Source organism: Symphodus melops, assembly GCF_947650265.1.
Source record: "Symphodus melops genome assembly, chromosome: 16".
NCBI lineage: Eukaryota > Metazoa > Chordata > Actinopteri > Labriformes > Labridae > Symphodus > Symphodus melops.
In genome coordinates, this window is record NC_136706.1 from 9158399 (window position 1) to 9177172 (window position 18774).

The window sequence follows — 18774 nt, forward strand, 5'->3', positions numbered from 1 at the left end:
ATTTTTATTTTTTTTTATTTTTTTTTATTTTTTCCTGAATGTGTTTCTAAAAGTGAGCCCAAGTGTGCAGCTTAGTCCTCGTCTTTAAGTCAGTCTATGCTGGTGGAATCTTGTGGGGTTGTGTGACTGCCAGCTGATTCATTTGGTTGAGTCTCAAGTGCCTGTTTTTTTCTACACTTGTTTCCTTTAATGACAGGTTGTCGTGCTCTGCTTGGGTTTAGTGGTGCTTTCTTCTACACACTTTTTATTTATTTATTTTGCTAGTGGCTACTTAAGTGTCTACATGATCTCTATATCTTTTCTCTCTTTGTTTCTTTTTTTTTATTCCCCCTTCTTACATTTTGTTGTCCTGTGCTTCATGGTTTATCAGATTGAAATGGCGATTGAGACGCTCCAAAAATCTGAAGGTTTATCCAGTCAGAGAAGCTCGCTGCTCAACAGCCATGTAAGTTGCTTTTAATGAATGCTTGCTCTCGCTTTACCTTGACTTTTGCTTGAATAACTCTTCTTTTCTTCCTCTCTTTACTCAGTTTTTTTTATTTATTTTTTTTGCATCTAAGTTAAATGTGGGGTTCGCTGTTTTCGTTACTTCTCGTTTAACGGTTACTGTCACTTTAAATCCCATTGCTGCATCGACATGCTCCTGCAGTGGTGTGATGCTGCAGCATCAAGATTAGACAGCCTGAAGTCTTGCTAGACAGTTTGTGTGAGTCTCCTGAAAGCAAAAAAAAAAAAAAAAAAAAAAGAAGACATGTTTTCTCTTGTAGCTCCAGTGGCTGTTGGACAATTACGAGACAGCAGAGGGCGTAAGTCTACCACGATCCACCCTCTACAATCATTATCTGCGCCACTGCCAAGAGCAGAAACTGGACCCTGTAAATGCAGCCTCTTTTGGCAAACTCATCCGCTCCATCTTCATGGGACTCCGTACAAGGCGCCTTGGGACGAGGTGTGATCCTCTTGATAAAACAAGGACAAAGTTTTATTTCGTTTTTTTTATTTATTTATGATAACAGTATGCGTGCCTGGCTTATCATATTCTTTTGTGCTGCAGAGGAAACTCAAAATACCATTACTATGGTATACGAGTGAAACCAGACTCCCCACTAAACCGACTTCAAGAAGACATGCAGTACATGGCCCTGAGACAGCAGCCTGTTCAACAGAAACAGAGGTACGCGTGTATCCAGAAGTGACGCACGTTGGTTTTGTTTTGTTTTTCGTACTAACTGAGCTGAGTGTTTTTTTGTTTGTTTGTTTTTTCTTTTCAGGTTTAAGCCAGTGCAAAAATTTGACAGCTGCTCTGGGGAAAATTATTCAGGCGGAGGTCAGCCTCTTCCTGGTGCAGCAGAGCAGACGGTCATTGCACAGAGCCAACACCACCAGCAGTTCCTGGGTCAGCTACTTTTCACTTCATCTGAATGTCTACCGCTTTTTTTTTTTTTTTTTTTTTTTTTGAGAAAGGTAAGAAGCAATAAATGTTATTTTCTCTCAACCAAACAGATGCATCGCGGGCACTCCCTGACTTTGTGGAGTTGGACCTGGGACAGAGCAATACAGAGAACATCAGCCCAGAGGATGTGAAAGCTCTCCAGTCCCTTTACAGAGAGCACTGTGAGGTTAGTGCACACTTCTTGTTGAATTCACAGGGAGAACACATGACTGGGTTGAACTCAAAGGAAGAAAACGTATCCTCTCTTATAGCGTCAAATGTATTTATACATCATCATCATCACTATAACTATGCGGGCATTGACGGTACATCTACTCACAGCTCTCAGTCACATGACGGGTACAGAGGCCGGGAGGGCCAAAAGAGTTCAGCTTTTTCACGTTTTATCTCATCACCTGACAACCTCAGAAAAGCAAAGGTGTAACAATAAAAATGTTTGAACCTCTCATACATCACCTTGCAACACTATTTCAGTCGCTAGAAATAGCAAAGTCGTTGCTACAACTTCATTTCGTTGATGTTTACATACCTCCTAGTTGAGAATCCACCCACTTACACAGCCAGCAGGATGAAAGCCTACAAAGGGTACAGACAGCTCCACATGTGTTCTGGATGTGGCTGAGTTACTAAATGCTGCCGTTTGGGAAGTAAAGAATTAGTCCTCATCAAAGCGTAGGTGAGCTAACATAAGCTAATACACTTTACCTGATGTTAGCATGAGGATTACTCTGAGCTGTCACTTTCAGTGTTCCTGGGCAGTGACGCTGGTTAAGAGTATTTTAATTCCCTCACCAGGGACAGTGGAGGGATAAATAGCATTATTCCACAATCTCCACATCTCTGGGGGGGGGGGTTTCTCAGCTGGGATTCTGTTGAAGTACAACCGTGCTTGTTTCCTCGTCTGTTAGTGCATTTGATTAAACAACAACTGTCTTGCCTTTTTGTTTTGTTTTGTTTAATTGAGGCTGAAACTCCTCAGTGGCGTGCAGACTGCCAGGTGGGCGATTCCATAAGTGTGAGACAACATGTAAAAACTATATATAGATTTGCCTGGGCAAGCTGCATTTCCATCCATTCATTTTATTTTTTGTCATTTTATGTTCTTATTTTCCTCAAGAATCTATCACTGCTTCCCCCCCCCCCCCTCCCACATGGATACATAAGATTGAGTCCATTAGCATCCATGGTTGTTTTAATTTCATCCTTTTCCAAGCGTTTGTTTAATAACTCAAACGCTGAGCAAAAGTTGTTCAGGTTCAGAAAAGAATGCATTTAAAGTTTGGCTGAAATCAGAGTTGGGAAGCTTTGTGAAAGGTCATGTGTGCGCAGCGACGTAGATTTGTAAATGCCAGCTGCTGGCATTTTGGAACAGATTTTCCTCTTCATCTTGCAACGTTTTCAATCACTGCTCCACTAATGTCTGACAAACTAGAGATCGGGTCACCCGCAGGTGCTGACCCATTACTTATCTCCACCTTCTTATTATTAGAGTCACTGTTCCCTCGTATTGGAAAAGTGAAAAACTTCCTCCCATGTCACACACTGACAGCAGACACTGTCCCGGGTCTCTTTTTCTTTGCTCACTCTCTGCTTTGGTTTCAGGCTATACTGGATGTGGTTGTTAACCTCCAGTTCAGTCTAATTGAGAAGCTGTGGCAGACGTTCTGGCGTTATTCTCCCCCTGACTCTGTAGAGGGCGCCACTGTAACAGAAAACAGGTGAGGTCCAGAAGATTTTTAGTCTCAGATATTCAGTCAGTGTTCAGCGAAAAATGTGACCAGCCAGGATCGAATATACTCTACATCCATTTGAAAATTCAGACGCACTTTTTTTTTAAAGACGGTTCTGTTTGTTCTTTAGCAGCATAAGTGAGATTGAAGCCCGGCTCCCCCGCTCACAGCTACTGGTGCTGTGCAGAAACGAGGCTGTGCTGAAATGGATGAGCACCTGCGACCATCTAATGTACCAGTCCCTCGTGGAGATCCTCATTCCTGATGTCCTGAGACCCATTCCCAGTGAGCAGCACTCACGCAAACATGGCTTCACTTACTTTGTATATCATTCCAGTTTTTACATCCGTCAACCTTTTTTGTTGTTGTATTTCGTCAGGTGCCTTGACTCAAGCCATTCGCAACTTTGCCAAAAGCCTGGAAGGTTGGCTAAATAATGCCATGAATGCCATTCCACAGAGAATGATCCAGACCAAGGTGCACTCACTACATTTATGCAAACACCTCTGTGAAAGGTGTGGCACATGCACACCCCCCGTGTTTGTCTCTAAAATACTGTTGTTGGTAACAGTCTGGATTTTGTGTCCACAGATAGCCGCTGTTAGTGCCTTTGCGCAAACACTGCGCAGATACACATCTCTGAACCACCTGGCTCAGGCGGCACGTGCTGTGTTGCAAAACACATCACAGATCAACCAGATGCTGAGTGATCTTAACCGTGTCGACTTTGCCAACGTGCAGGTGAGAAAAGCCCTTTGTTTAGAATATGCTGTAAGGGTGCTTTCACACCTTCGCCGTTTGGTCCGCTTGAAACAAACCCTGGTGCGGTTTGTCGGTTTGGGGTGGTGTGAACGCTCAAACGAACTGGTGCGGACCAAAGAACCGAACTCTCGGTTAGCTCACTTGTGCCATTGACTTTTATTGAAATTTAATTACAGATATCTGTAATTCAATTTGTGCATGTTGTAATTCAAAGTCGACATATCCATAATGGCATTTTGACATGTCGCAATTCTAATTCATGATATCTACAATTCAATTCTCACTAGTAATATCAACAATTCTTTTCTTACTAGTGACATAGTTCATTTATATCTACATGTGTTCTAACATCACAGATATCATGAATTAACTCAAGATATCTAAAATGCAATTCTTACTAAGATTGCATTATTGATAACGTGACATGGAATTGTTACATATAAAGATGTAATTCTAGATATCAAGGATTGCATTTCAGATATCTGTAATTACGTTTTTTTACATGTAAGAACTACATTAGAGATATCTACAATTATCTTTTTAACTAGTCAACATTGAATTGTTGTTATCAAAAATGGAATTTCCACATGTAAAAATACCATTGTAGATTTAAAAAAAACAAAAGAAAACAGGTAAAACATTTTTTTAACATGTTCAAATGTAATTTCCACTAGTGAAAACTAAATTGCTACTTGTCAGCCAGACTTTCTAAATGTTAAAAGGGCTCCCCATAAAGGGACACATCATTCGACAGGCTTTGGTGCGCTTGACAAAGTGCAGTCTGAATGCAAACCAAACCAAATGAAAAATGCAACAATGTTGCAATGTTTCCCCAGAACCGAGTCCACCAAACGTTATATGTGAAAGCGACCTAAATCTAAATATTACAGGTGTTCATTAATTCCTCCTCTATTCTCTTCTCAGTCACACAAATATGAGTTTTTTTCCAACCCCAAGCGTACAAACCTTTTTCTCTGTTGCTGTTCAGGAGCAGGCATCTTGGGTGTGCCAGTGTGAGGAGGGAGTGGTTCAGCACTTGGAGCAGGACTTTAAGGCGACACTGCAGCAGCAGAGTTCTCTGGAGCAGTGGGCGGCCTGGCTGGACAATGTGGTCACTCAGGTGCTCAAGCCTTACGAGCACAGGCCGAGTTTCCCCAGGGCAGCTCGACAGTTCCTGCTCAAGTGGTCCTTCTACAGGTGTGGAAAAAAAAAACAACAACTGAGAGAAAGTCTGTTAGCTTTGTTTTGCATAGAAAACAAACCATTGTTCTTTGTGTCTGCAGTTCTATGGTGATCAGGGACCTGACACTTCGCAGTGCTGCCAGCTTCGGCTCCTTCCACCTGATTCGCCTGCTATATGACGAGTACATGTTTTATCTGGTGGAGCATCGGGTAGCCCAAGCTACTGGAGAGACACCCATCGGTGTCATGGGGGAGGTATGGCTGAGGCATCTTCCTACTGTTTAATGTTATGTATGTCTAGATAATACTCTCCTTTTTCAGATGTGAAATGATCTCATGTGATTCCATTTTTATCTCTGTTTCAGTTTGACAGCCTCAACTCCCTTTCTCTCTCCAATATCGACAAAGGTATGTGGGGCAAATGATATCATGATAAACAGCCTGAGTATTTAATCTGTGACAAGAAGACTGATCCTATCACTGACATTTGTGTCGATAACCCGACCCGATATCCATTTTCTCCATTTATGCTGAAGTCAGACCTCAAGATCTTTTTGTTTAAGATAATATAATCCTTTGTTCATCTCGCAAGCGGAGACATTTACAGTGTTACAGCAGGATAGCAGAAGAAAATCACATAGTGCAAAAAAAATTAAAATAGATAAAAATATAAGTGTAGAAAGGAAACAAATGTGCATCAAAATAATAATCAGCAATGTCAGAGCCAGTCATTCATGCTACAGGGTGAAACCTGACTAATCATCAGGACTGATGTGATAACATTAAGGACCAGAGGTGCTGGACTGTTCCCAGACTTTGTTACAGAGACTGACATTTTTGGTAAAATGATAACGCAGTGTAAAAGCACACTGGTAAACCCTGCCTTTAAACGACTGCGATTGATGTATTTGTGTACTTAATTTTTAAGATGAGCTTTAACTGTGGAAGGATACTTTGAGTGTAAAAATGTTATTGTTGACAAAAAGCCAAAATAATCCATTTTAGCAGCAGAACAGCAAACTTGTCCATCAGTAACACATTAATGATGACCTTTTTAGAATTAGTAAAATGTCGCTTTGTGTTCTATACACGTGTTGCTTTCTGTTGTCAAGATGAGACGAGTGGGATGGACAGTGACCTCGATGACGACTTGGAGGAGACAGGGGAACCTCTGGCCAAGCGGGAGAAGTCGGAGCACGAGGTGATCCAGGTGATCCAGGTCGGGGCTCTAGAGGACGGGTCCCATCCTGTGGTCGGGGTCGTCCAGCCGGGCGTCCTCCACTCGCTGCCACAGCCGCCGCAGGACCACAGTGAGCATATCCTTACCCCCTCTGCTGGTACTCCCACCATCCGCCACTGCAGCGCCACAGGAAACACCTATGCCTCTGTTTGAGGGTCTGAGGCTAACACGGGCTCTGACCTGTTTTGTGCTATCTCTCTCTACATATCTCTCTATCTGTAAGTCTAGATGTTTACGTCTCTATCATGCATCGTGTCTGTCTGCACTTGTGTGGACACGCACTCCTCTCCCTCTCTATGCTCAGTCAACGGGGGAGCGCTCAAATGATACTCTGGCCAATATGTGCAGTTTGTGTCTGACTGTTTAGAATCTGGATGTGTTGTCATCCCATTTAGTCTGCGCTCTCTCACAATGCAGCAGCTGGAGGAGAAGGACTTATCTAGCCCGGTAAATGTTTCCTGCCTATAAAGACGAGATTTTATTTTGAAGGAAAGTTAAACCCCTTCCTACTACTGATGTCTCGGAGCTCAAATCCACCTCACCAGTCCCAGCAGAGCAAAGTCATCGACTAACTCGAGATCTTTGCCTATTGTAAATAATTTTTGCTGTAATTTTTAATTGGTATTTCCCAAAAAAAACTCATGGTGCTATCATTGTTTGTTTTGATTTTTCCTTCGAATTTAAGTGTGATTTATGTCAACATGCATTCCAACTGCTGATTTGGCTGAACAGCTTATTTTGAGTAATGTATGTAGCTAAAACAAAACAAAGGGACCACTCTGTGTGTATGTATTGCATTAGAAGAAAGGGATCATGAGATAGTTTTGTTGGTTCTGTTTGAAAAGATATAGCCACCCACTGATGACCACTTTTAGATTTTAGCCACAGAAAACGTAACACTTAAAAACCTGTGCTGCTACTTGTGTGTGTGTGTGTGTGTGTGTGTATATATAGAAATGAGATCAAGAAGACCGGCTGTACAAAACCACCTCCTCGATGCTAGCTTTCCTATGCACTCTGTGCATGACGCTTGCCTTTGTTCGTTTATGATGCTCCGTAGTGCAGTTTACATGACAAAGCTGTAACCGCAAAACAACCATAGACATGTCATTCCTTTTTGGGTTTGTTTTGGTTTTTTTAGCAGTTTGTGTCTTAGTGAAATTTCTTAAGTTCAAGAAGGACCAAAAAAACAAAAACAAAAAAAAAACCCACGTCGAGGAAGCTGAAAGTGAGCCATCCAGGCTGCCCATGAGCTGTTTCCTGTCCCACAGTGCCATGTCGCAGAGCAGAAGGAATGTCAGGGATTTAATGTACCTCGGCTTTATCATAGTGCCTTATCCTTAAAATGCAGCTGTCCTTTTTCGTCCTGACTGTGTGCTGCAGAGAGCCCACAGCCCCCCTCTGCATTGTCCCAGCCACACATTTTGGCTTGCTGGTGACCCGTGGCTGGATTTGGGCTGGCTCATCAGTGTCGAGATCAAGTGCTTGAGGCACAGACACACCTGTTGTTTTCTCTGGATCAGCTCTACTAAGCTTATGTGAATCATGGTTCTTAGCCTTGCTCCTGCCCTCCTGAGGCCTACTCTTGCATTAGCCTTTGTTACTGCGTGAAGTGTGTGTGCGTGTGTGCGGTTGAATAGGTCTGCACTGTCTTTTTTTTAATGTACTGTACATGTGTATATAAGCCTGCGTGTGTGTGTGTGTGCGTGCTTTTGAGTATATGTTGGAACACATCCATCAGTCACCCTACCTCAAACCAGTGGTGCCAGCCCTTTTGACGCGTGCAGCACAGTCACCAAACCTTATTGCACACACACACACACATACACACAAACACACACAAACACCACTGTCCTGCACAAATCTCAACGCGACGGAGAAAATCGGCATTGCTTTTCTCTCACCTCTGACACATTTCCACTTCAGTTTTTAGCCCATCGAATGCTTTCATCATTTTTGTTCCCTGTTTGAAGACCATCTTGTACAGTGGACCAAAAGTAGATATTTTGTGATATTCAAAGAGATCTAGATCTATATATATATATATATATATATATATAAATATAAATATATGTGTATAGTATATATAATGATGAAACACTACATATATTTGTTGCTTTTTATGTGGTCAACCTGATGTGATTCTTTCCTTTTGTAGCTCCTCTGTGATTAGTTCATATTAGACTGTGAAATGAGAAAAGGCATGGGGGACTAACTTCTGATTCGTTGGACTGCATCTATACTTGAACTGTTCTAGCCCTCTATGTCGTGCAGGAAACTGAGATTAATCCTCTCAATAGAAACTACACGTTTCTAACGTCCTTTTTTTTTTGTTTTTTGTTTTTAAATGCTTGTTGAAAAGATCTCTGTTTCTGTGCAGAAATGTTAATTTATTCATATTTATTGTGTTTTGGTAAAGCTCATCACCCATTCTAACTTGTTTTGGGTATTGATAATGAAATTGTGCATTATACTGCAGAGTGCAGACCTACTGTACAGGAGGACCAGGTGTTTGTTGTCTTTTTTCGTAAGTCAAGTACCGATGTGTAGACTAACTAAAAGAGGGTTGGCACTGTATTTGCTGTATTCACTCTATAAGTATGCTTTACTAATCAAATTATTCCTTGAGATACTAAAAGTAGACAAGCTCTTTATCTTTTTTTTTTTCTTTTTTTTTTTTTTCTTTTTTTTTAATGCTACATCTGTGTAGAAAACTGACTCGACGGTAAAAGGAGCAAGGGACTTACACTTTGGTGTAATCCTAACAGACGGTACATCTCTCATAATGTCTTGGCTGTTAGCACGTCGAAGTAAACGCAAATCTAGCTCACTCATTGTGTTGCTTCTTGACAGTTTGAAAAAAAAAAAAAAAGAGTCTGCAAGAAAAGGTCAATGAACTTTAAGTAGCTGAAAGTCGGAAGGCCTCGAGGCGTTTAGTTCACAAGAGTCGGTGAGCATCGTGAACTCTCACGATGGATCGCTCGCTGACTCTTGGTGTTGAACTGTAGAATGTACGTACAGAGACAGTAATGAAACTGTCTAATAAATGAATTCCTACACAATCTTAAACCATAAATCATCTTTTATACGTTTCTTTAGTGCTGCACATGAATCTGTGTTCAAATAACTACACGACTACAAGCTCACCTGACTGACACCAACACTGACTGGAGGGTCATTGTAAAAAGGGATTTCTGTCTGTAGTTGAAATTTTAGCTTCTGTTTACATCTGGACAGTGTGTACGGGTAAAGAATGAAGGCTTTGCTTATGACATCTTGAACTTTTTATCCTTGAATGCTTTTAAAAAAACAAAAAAAAACAAAAAAAACGATGAATCTCAGCTCCTTTTGTTTGAGAAACTACAACATTGTAGATGTAAAGTTGTGTAATTTCTGTGCCTGAAGTGAAAAATGGCTTTTAAAACGTTTTTCTTTGTGTGCATTCGGATCATAAAGTGCGTTCTGGTCTTGCACACCTCCCATGTGCTGCTAGAAGTTTTTTTTTTTTTTTTTTTTTCTAAATAGGTTCGACGTGCCAGACGGTGATTTCGCTTCCTGCATCTCAAAGGCTGCCTGGAAAACACTCAACTGATGTTCATGCTGCCAACACAATTGTACTTTATTTCTGTGTCTTTGAAATTGAAAATGTAAGATTGTTCTTTTTAACATGCTGTTTGCAAAGAAGCCTCACAAGAAAAAATAGATTCAATTCCTTTACTTGTCTTAGGAGTGGGGGGGGGGGGGGTTTACAAAAAAAAAAAAAAAAAAAAAGATGCCTCTTATCGAGGACATTACGGCAGCTTCACTGACCCATAGCAGACTCCAGTGCCTTTAATTTCACCCTGGCCAGAGCAGGTGGCCTGGGTGACTAGTGGGTCTCTGGTGGGCTACAGATAGAGGCTCTCAGAGCAGATGTTTCATTGCACAGGTGCTGCCACCAAGGAAGCAGCTGGACTATTTATTATTTACTGGATGTGATGCCACCACACACACACACACACACACACACACACACACACACACACACACACACACACACACACACACACACACACACACACACACACACACACACACACACACAGGCTTTTTATTGTACAGAGCTGGTTAAGGAACAAGGAGAGTGACTGTAAGTAAACAATGCTCTTTCTTTTCACTCATGGCCGTGATTTCTTTTTGTCTTTTTTTTTTTTTCTGAATGCTGTGACCTGTTTGAGATTTGTATTTGGATGTTTTTTTTTTTTTTATTTCAAGTGCCATTTGACAGTGTCATGAGTCGTGGCCAGCTGTAGCACGCTCTAATGCAAGCACAAGCATTTGGCAGTGACATTTGAGGAAGCTATTATTGTTTTCGTTCTCGTTTTTCTGATTCACCGTCGACGAAAATATGTATATATCAAAAACTGAAAAAAGGTATATTTATTTGTCTTCATTTTTTGATTTGTTCTTTCGGTGAACATTTTGATCTGATATGTTTGGCTAAAGTGCTTTTGTGATTTCCTTCTCTTCTTTTTTTGTTGGATAATGTATAGTATCTGATATAATATATATTCACGCAGATTTCATGTGACTCTTTGTGCCATTTAGTTTTTCTTCTCAACTCGGCGAGCAAATCAATGCGTGTAGGGTGATTTGTATTGTGTATTTTACATCAAAAAAAACAAGGACAACTGGGGGACTTTTATATTTATAAAGACATGATCATTTAGTGTGTCGTATTGATGAATATAGAAACTATTAAAAGACACATGTAGTTTGTTTTTTCTGAATATTTCAGATCTCAGCTCAGGCTAGCTTCTTAGTGTTGTTTTCTTAAAGATTTGTGACTTGTCTTTGCAGTAATAAACGTTTTCTTGTTGAACGTTGTGCTTCCTCTCTCATGCTGTCATTTCAATGACGATCACACGACTTCACAAACAACTTGTTAGCACATTACACTTTTATTCAACCATGTCCATAAATGTAAACACCAATACCATTCAAACTCTGTATGCATGACATAACTGTAAAGATAGATGAACTTGTTTTCTAGAAATTGAACACCATTGCTTCTTTGTTTTTTTTTCGTTTTTAAAAATTGGCCAAGTCTCACTTTCAAGGTAGCAAAAGATTATAAAATACTTCAACGGCTGCGTGTAAACAGCTCCAAATACTCTAAAGATTTCATTAATAGTGCAGAAATGACTGAAAGCCTTTTCTTGAAGGTTCAAACCAAGCTTTGATGAAACCCTGACGGGACTGATCATGGTGTCACTTCTCATAGATGTCTATTTGGCTTTGATATGGCTTACACTTCCTCTCACAGTTCACTCCTCACTTCCTTCACTCGGCTGTTGTCTAAAAAGAAATCAACGAAGTTTTTATCAGAGTTCAAATTTAAAAGGAGTGGCCGTGTGTTGTATTGAATTAATGCTTCACACAAACTGTAGCTTCTGAGAGTCAAAGTTCCACCGTCCTGAAAATGTGTTTGTTTTCTTTTCATGGTGCTAGAAAAATGTACAACTAGGCTAAAAGACCAAATGGATACAACAAGTAACCACATATGGGACTATAAAACTCAGGTGAATTAATAAAGTGCTAATAGACAGTGGGCATCTAATCAATAAAACCATATCACGTAGATGTGTTATAATCTTTTCTTTTGAATTCTTTTTTCCCGCTTCTCTAATTTGAGGCTTGAAAAACGTTAGTAGAAAATGTGACTTTTCTTTAACCGTCCTGACTGGTTAAAGACTGGTGAGACTCTAATGTTTGATGGTGTAGAGAGAAATGAAGAGAAGCCAAAACAGGCTTTCTATGAGATTAAAATCAGCTATCAAAAGATGGTGATATAAATGGGAAACGAGCACAGTCCGCACTGAAAACGATTCAAGAGTACATCTTACAAAAACATGAGTATGAATGAATAACATGACTTCACATGAATGTCCTGATCTGGGGGGGGGGGGGGGGGGCCTCCAATCCACCAGTGAGGATTGGACCGGCAGTATACTCCAACTGATTATGCATTATATGTTCGGAGCGGCTAAATAACAGGTTTGAGTCAAAAACATGGCATCAATTTGTCCCGTTAGAATTAGCCAAAGAATTATCCCTTTTTGCATTCTGTCGACCACAAGGGTTTAATTCATGTCAAACATTGAAATGTTTAAGAAATGGCCGACAGCCAAGTATGAATCACTTCCCTTGTGGGGATACATCTGTTTTGTGTAGCACTGGGGTTCGTATAAACATTATTAAGATCTCTGCATCTTTTCCTCTTGGAGTGGACGTGTCAGTCCATTCACATTCATCTGTGAGTGCTTTTTGCATCGAGGTGCGACTCTCGAGAAATGGTTTTTACCCCGTCGTGCTTCAATGCAAAAACAATGGGGAAGGATGTCAGAATACTGTCTTCATTTTTCCTGCACATTGTCTTGGCAAAAATGTTTCCAATGTAGCTCTCCTCCCAGTGTGACTCACACGTTCCTGCAGCTGTTTGTAGGAAGTCGAGGCACTTTGGAGAGCGGGAGTTTGACTCCAGCACACTGGAAACGGCTCACAGCGGGTTTGGAGTATACTGCCGGGCCTCCTGTGGCCCTCTCAGCATCCCTGTTGTTGCAATCCTTAGGCTTTCCAGATCTATAGGTGAAGTAGTCTGTTTACAGTACAGTCTGATATTTTCCTCCTTTGTCCAGTTCATCTCTTTTAATTCAGTCAAGAGGTTGGGGGTCAGATATGGGCATTGTGTGCAGAACTTCATCCAGTAGCTGTAGCGCTCGATGTAAGTGGATCTCGATCCAGCAGGGCGTCTCTTTGATGCTCTGGCGTGGGTAGTCGGGCCCCCAGCCCTTCACGAAACTCATCCGCAGGATGCACAGCCTGCGCAGGTCGTCAACCCCGATGCCTGCAGCGGCCGACAAACCTGCAGAGGAAGAAGAGGTCTAAACTTTCAGATCAATGTGGAACCAAAGGCCAAACCTTGCAGTTGGTGACGGATAAGTTGTTCTTCCTGTAAAAGTTGGAAATATATACCGGACGTGCACACAGAAAAGTTGGAGAATTACTTCTGGCATTTTCATTTCAAACTCTGACGAGGACAAGATCAGGTTCATCGATATCATTAGATGGGGACAGGCTGAATATAATATATATACAAACACACACATGGCTTTATTCTCGGACTTGTTTTAGTGTTTCTTTATCTGCTCATCCCAGTTTACTCTTATTTCCTCTTCTTAACAATTATCCACATCCCAGTGCCACAAGAAAAGTGACTTTGAGAAGATGTTTTTTGAGCGGTCCTAATGATGCACTTGTTGAAGGAGGGGGAGGGGGGGGTCACTTCAGCGGGAAGAAGAAGAACACTCACTGATGGCTGGAGCGATGCCTCCCACAGAGCCGGGCCCGGGAATGTTACCAGCCACGGCGGCTGCCTGAGCTGCAGCTGCTGCCTGAGCTGTGGCTGCCTGCTGCTGCATCTGTCTGTGGCACTGACGCAGGTCGAACACCTGGCAGGGGACAAAGACAACACTAGAATCTTACCACAGGAAAGGATCATGTATGCACACTGAGGCAAATATTGTTAGGATACATGTTAACTTGACGAGGTTCTTTATTGGCTCACAGTTGTGTAATTGTTGTTTCACAGGGATAACGGTCAGTGTGTCTCAGAGAACTTTAAAACTTTAAAAAAAATTTGCTGATAGATGTGCCTAAACATGCACAAGACACCTGGAAAAACTTAGAGCATCTAAAACCAGAGAAAGTATAATATGGATCTTTAAGAAGTGCTACCTGGACTTAAAAAAAAATGCAGGTTTGATGTGGCTCTTTGGATATGAAGCACACAATCAAAGTGAAACAAGAAAAAGTCCAAGACCATCGTCTTGTTTTTAGTAAGACTGAAAGTAATTTCTTCACCCTTCATGTGGTTTTATCCATGTGCCCAACTCTACTCAACTGGAAGCCTTATAACATTATGAATGGATTATTGTGGATGAAACCAATGAAAAGACTAATACAAATCATCAGTAAAAGCTGCTTTCCAATGTAGGATATGAGCCGTAGTATCTGACCTTAATGTAAGCGCTGGGGTAGATCTTGTGAACTGCGTCTCCAGGAGCACGCCCGGCCTCTCGATCCAGGTAATAGCTCTGCACGAACACTGCGTGATCGCTCAAACAGCGCACCCAGACGTCTCCTTCACCTTTACACTCGAGCTGCACACCTTTGCCAATATGAAGCCTAACGGAAGAAGGAGAGAGACAAGTGCCAAGTTACAGCGCGTTTGCGTGACTGAGTATCCCTTCGTCGATTGTAACTGCAGTATATAAAACAACATGGCCAATTACCTGGCCCTCTCAATGTTCTCCGTCCTGTGGACGTTGCTCAGCTGGCCCAAGCAGAAGCGATCCCCTCCTGATGGATCCACGTAACCATCCACGGTCACGATGGGACATGTGGAAGGCACCTTAAACGTCTCTCCGACCTGTACGTCCATCTCAAAGTAAGCAATGGAACACCAGTAATCTGGAGCTGGAGTAAGTAAAGAATGACTTTAGATAAAGTGGACTGCACTGATTACTTGAGATATGTGGACTGTCTTCCATCTGCAGCTCCATACTCACCAGGGTGATTAGAAATGGGGGGCTGGAACGCAATTTCATTGGTAACTGGCCCTGCAAGAACATGTCGATATTTAGTTTTTCAACAAGCAACTCTGACACCTCAGCAGCTCTGAAGATATTTTACTCAGAAAGCACAATGAGGGTGCAGTGATGTCACTGCAGCTCTTAAAAGATGAAAGGGGGTCGAGATCGTTTCCAGAAGAAGACTATTTCTTGCTTTAACTTTCAGTGTTGTTTTAAAATCAAATTTATTTCAGCGTAATCGTCTCATCACGACATTTATATAATAGAATCATATTCGTTTATATGACCTCATTACACATTTTTTTCTATTTACTCGTAAAAGGAATGATACAACAGCTTGCTCCTGCCGAGTACTCTGATTGGACAAGAGGCATTCCATGAATGCTGATAAAGAGCACAGCATCCTTTGGACTTATCACAATATCTATCACTCCGCCTAAGCCAGGTGTTCTGAATACTATAATTAAAACACTTCATTTATAGTTCAGATCTGAAGCCAAAACCTTTTTTTTTTTTTATGTTTTCTGTATCTGCTGGTGGTACTTAATAAACTGTTTTATTAAGTCAATATAACAACACAATCACCAACTCTCTCGTGATCTTGCTTAAATGATATAGTTCAATTGACAGCATCATTCAAACAGCATGAACAAAAGTGTTTCTCGTTTCCCATCCACTTACAGTAATGCCCCGTGTGAGGCATGGGTGGATGATGCTGTAGATGTCCGTTCTGATGTTGAGGCACCGCGGGGGTGAAGCTGCTGTTTCTGCTCCAGTTTGGGGCAGGATCTGGAAATAAACGATGCCAAGATTGTGCCAAGTAAAGTCTGTGTGGTACATATGAGGTCCAAAACAGCTTAACCGAATTAAATTATGAACTATCTTTGCACTTTTGAAGTAGCATTCACCCTCTTCTACAAAGACACTTCACTAATTCTTGACTTGCAAAAACAATTGTATTCCTTTTTTCGCATGTATGCGTTTTCTCTTTGAAGCGTCTCACTTGAGGGTCCAGCGCTGATGGTAGAAAACGCAGACGTTGAAGCTGAACTGCTTCCCTCCGCTGGGGGGAGCAGAGCCGGGTTGCTGAAGGTCTCCTGTTGACCGGGCCTTGACGGGGGATGCTGTATAGTCTGCAAGTGGCTCTCAGAGCTCGAGTGAGACTGCTGGTTATCATAGTCATACTCATCCTTTACCAAGAGAGGACCTACAGTATATGAAGACAACAGATATAGGTAAGACTGATGTACAGACGCTCGATACAATCTAATACAAGCAAACAGGGAAACTCTGGCACTAACTTACCTGAACCTGTAAGGGTCAATCCTGATAAATCTGCCAAAATATGAAAAAGCACAGATATGATCAGTTTAGGTTTGCCTGTATCGTGAGTGAAGACACACATCTTCATTTTCACAAAAGAAAAACCAAATGGGAAAAACTCTGACAGGAGACTTACGGACGTGTGATCTTACTAACCAATGCCTGGAGAGACAACTCTCTCATAGTGGTATGGGTTCACGCAAACATTGTCACATTTCAGGTCAAAGGCATACTGGCAATATTTCACATGTTTTAATTCGTTCTTGTGAAGATCAGGCCATCGCCACAGTCTGGCATAGACGACATGAGGAAAGCCTTTACGCCCCGCAACCTGAGGAACGGGGAGGAAAATGGAATGAGATAGGTGGTCTCTTCGAAATAACACGAAACCAGCACGGCAGTGAACATCTGATACAATACCTGGAGGCGTCCATCCAAGGTTCGTTGTATGGTTACACACTTGCTTGGATGAGCTCCATTTGTAGTGATTGCCGTGATGAGGGAATCCAGCTCATCTTTCTTTTCCTTTAGCTTCTTGACAAGACTCTCAATCGCTCGCTTGGCAAAGCTTTCACTCTCCCCTCCCTGTCTGTGGCACATCAGGCTGTGCACAATGCTCAGACAGGCGTCATTACTTGTTGGAGTACTCGTGATGGACATCTTGCTCCTTAGGTTTCAACCTTGGGGAGTCTTTCAAGGTGTTTCCACAACACCTTTTTAGCAGATTAAGTATCAAAGTGAAGGTAATGATGCAATGCTGGCCAAGCCTGGAGATCTAGAACAATAAGAGCAGTATCTCATCATAGACAAATAGCAATTACTTTGTATAACATTTATTGGCACTTGATGAACATTACAGGTTTTACACCTGACTTAAAGTTGTGTGTTAAGAACATGGATTATTATGTGCACAAACTTTCGAGCAAAATTATAAAGAGATTAAAAAAAACATCTCAGGTACTTGTCCTATTGTGAGAAAAGTGAGAGAATGAGAAAAACGGGTTTCAGGGAAACTTCAAACACAAGAAATAGATATTAAGAGTTTACAGGACTTATAAGAATAAACTGCGAGAAACATAATACCGCAAACAAAAAAATGCTTTATTCTTAAATTACAAATCGACTACAAATCTGCACAGCTTCTCCATCGGACTTTTTTCTTATATAGTGTTTATATGTTCTGCTTATTTTAGATTTTTTTTATTTACATATTTTTTATCTAATCCTATTTAAGTTGTCAGCAGGAGTTCTGTTTTTTTTTTATTTAATAATTCTTTTGCACCAAAACAACAAGTCTTGTCTGTGTAAATCATAGACTGTAAATATTAAATACACAGGTAGGTTAGCCTACCTTTACAGTGACTCATTTCAAAGTATTTAAAATCTGACCCGAACCATTTGTTCGGTTTAAACTACAGTCGTTTAAAATTAATACACATGTTTAGTCACTGTATTATTGTCGAGGATGGTTTAGTCGGCACACGCTCAACTAACATTGAGTAGATATTTGCTAATGTTAGCTTTAATGCTAGTTAGCCGGCAGCGATAGTGGAGAAACATTAATTCTACTATCATTAGCTGGACCAAACACTCTGATTTGTAATCTTACCGTGATGTATCCGCACAAAGCCGTAAGGCTCATAGTGTAAAAAAGAAAACAAGTGATGGACTATTTATATCTACATTTATTTGTTCAAGCTATCTGGCGTTAATTAGCGTGCCTGCATGTAGCTAGCTTCAAGTACAGTAACACTTACAGTTAAAAGATTATCAACGCTTACCTTTCAAATTAATTGTCTGTAACCTCACGAAATGTTACACTATCAAAAACGATTGAAGGATACACTTAAGGTATACGACTCTTCCTAAACGATTAATGTCGGTTAACCACACGTTTTCAGGCTAGCTTCCCCCGAAAATAAACAAGAAATCCTCCCCACCCACTGCGACTCTGTGCGCATGCGCATATGACGAGAGGCAGGCGTGGTGCTGCAGTTTGATGAAGAACAAACACGACACAAACAACGCATGTACACACTAGTGTGGAAGCCCTTTTCCACCAGTTGAAAAAAAAATACAAACTTTTTTTTCCTCCATTGTATTGCTTTCTAAGTCACAATTATGAGACATTCAACGTTTCATTATTATGAGATACTATCTCATAATTATGATCCAGGATGATGAAGTAAACGAGATTATCTTTTACAGTATACTATGGAGTGTGCGTAGATGATCATTTAAATTAAATGATGTGACCCACCACTAAAGCAAATGACCAATGAAGAATTCTGCTTATATTGTAACATCAGACTTAAAAGCTAGCTCTTTCATTGTGGGTTTGTGTCATGGGCTAAAAAATAGACATAGTAAATATTAAGAGCTGAAAGCTCCCACTCATAGTTTTCTGTGATCTTTGTCTAGTTGGTAGACTACTTAAAAAATGGCAGAGTG

The 18774-nt window shown here is 41.1% G+C and overlaps 2 protein-coding genes across 3 annotated transcripts in view; one reads left to right on the forward strand and one right to left on the reverse strand.

Annotated features, from left to right (window-relative positions):
• rfx3 (regulatory factor X, 3 (influences HLA class II expression)) overlaps positions 1 to 9436 on the forward strand; it is a 43031-nt gene extending 33595 nt beyond the window's left edge. Inside the window, exons 2-14 of one of the 2 annotated variants that reach the window (XM_079364903.1) lie at positions 371 to 445; positions 768 to 949; positions 1055 to 1174; positions 1272 to 1396; positions 1504 to 1619; positions 3056 to 3171; positions 3314 to 3468; positions 3563 to 3660; positions 3775 to 3924; positions 4934 to 5142; positions 5229 to 5382; positions 5493 to 5535; positions 6240 to 9436. In XM_079364903.1, the coding sequence (XP_079221029.1) occupies positions 377 to 445; positions 768 to 949; positions 1055 to 1174; positions 1272 to 1396; positions 1504 to 1619; positions 3056 to 3171; positions 3314 to 3468; positions 3563 to 3660; positions 3775 to 3924; positions 4934 to 5142; positions 5229 to 5382; positions 5493 to 5535; positions 6240 to 6520 (1818 nt within the window). In that variant the 5' untranslated portion in view covers positions 371 to 376 and the 3' untranslated portion in view covers positions 6521 to 9436. The remainder of the gene's footprint in view (positions 1 to 370; positions 446 to 767; positions 950 to 1054; positions 1175 to 1271; positions 1397 to 1503; positions 1620 to 3055; positions 3172 to 3313; positions 3469 to 3562; positions 3661 to 3774; positions 3925 to 4933; positions 5143 to 5228; positions 5383 to 5492; positions 5536 to 6239) is intronic. The other variant, XM_079364904.1, reaches the window with a different exon arrangement.
• A 1087-nt stretch (positions 9437 to 10523) lies between these two features.
• On the reverse strand, positions 10524 to 18255 carry smad4a (SMAD family member 4a). Its single transcript, XM_079364905.1, has 11 exons — positions 18105 to 18255; positions 16744 to 17098; positions 16480 to 16654; positions 16306 to 16335; positions 16004 to 16207; positions 15682 to 15789; positions 14977 to 15027; positions 14701 to 14884; positions 14425 to 14593; positions 13719 to 13857; positions 10524 to 13271 (listed from the first exon to the last, which is right to left on the reverse strand). The coding sequence occupies exons 2-11, from the start codon at positions 16981 to 16983 to the stop codon at positions 13060 to 13062; spliced, it is 1512 nt and encodes a 503-aa protein (XP_079221031.1). The 5' UTR covers positions 16984 to 17098; positions 18105 to 18255; the 3' UTR covers positions 10524 to 13059.
• Between the last annotated feature and the right edge of the window lie 519 nt (positions 18256 to 18774).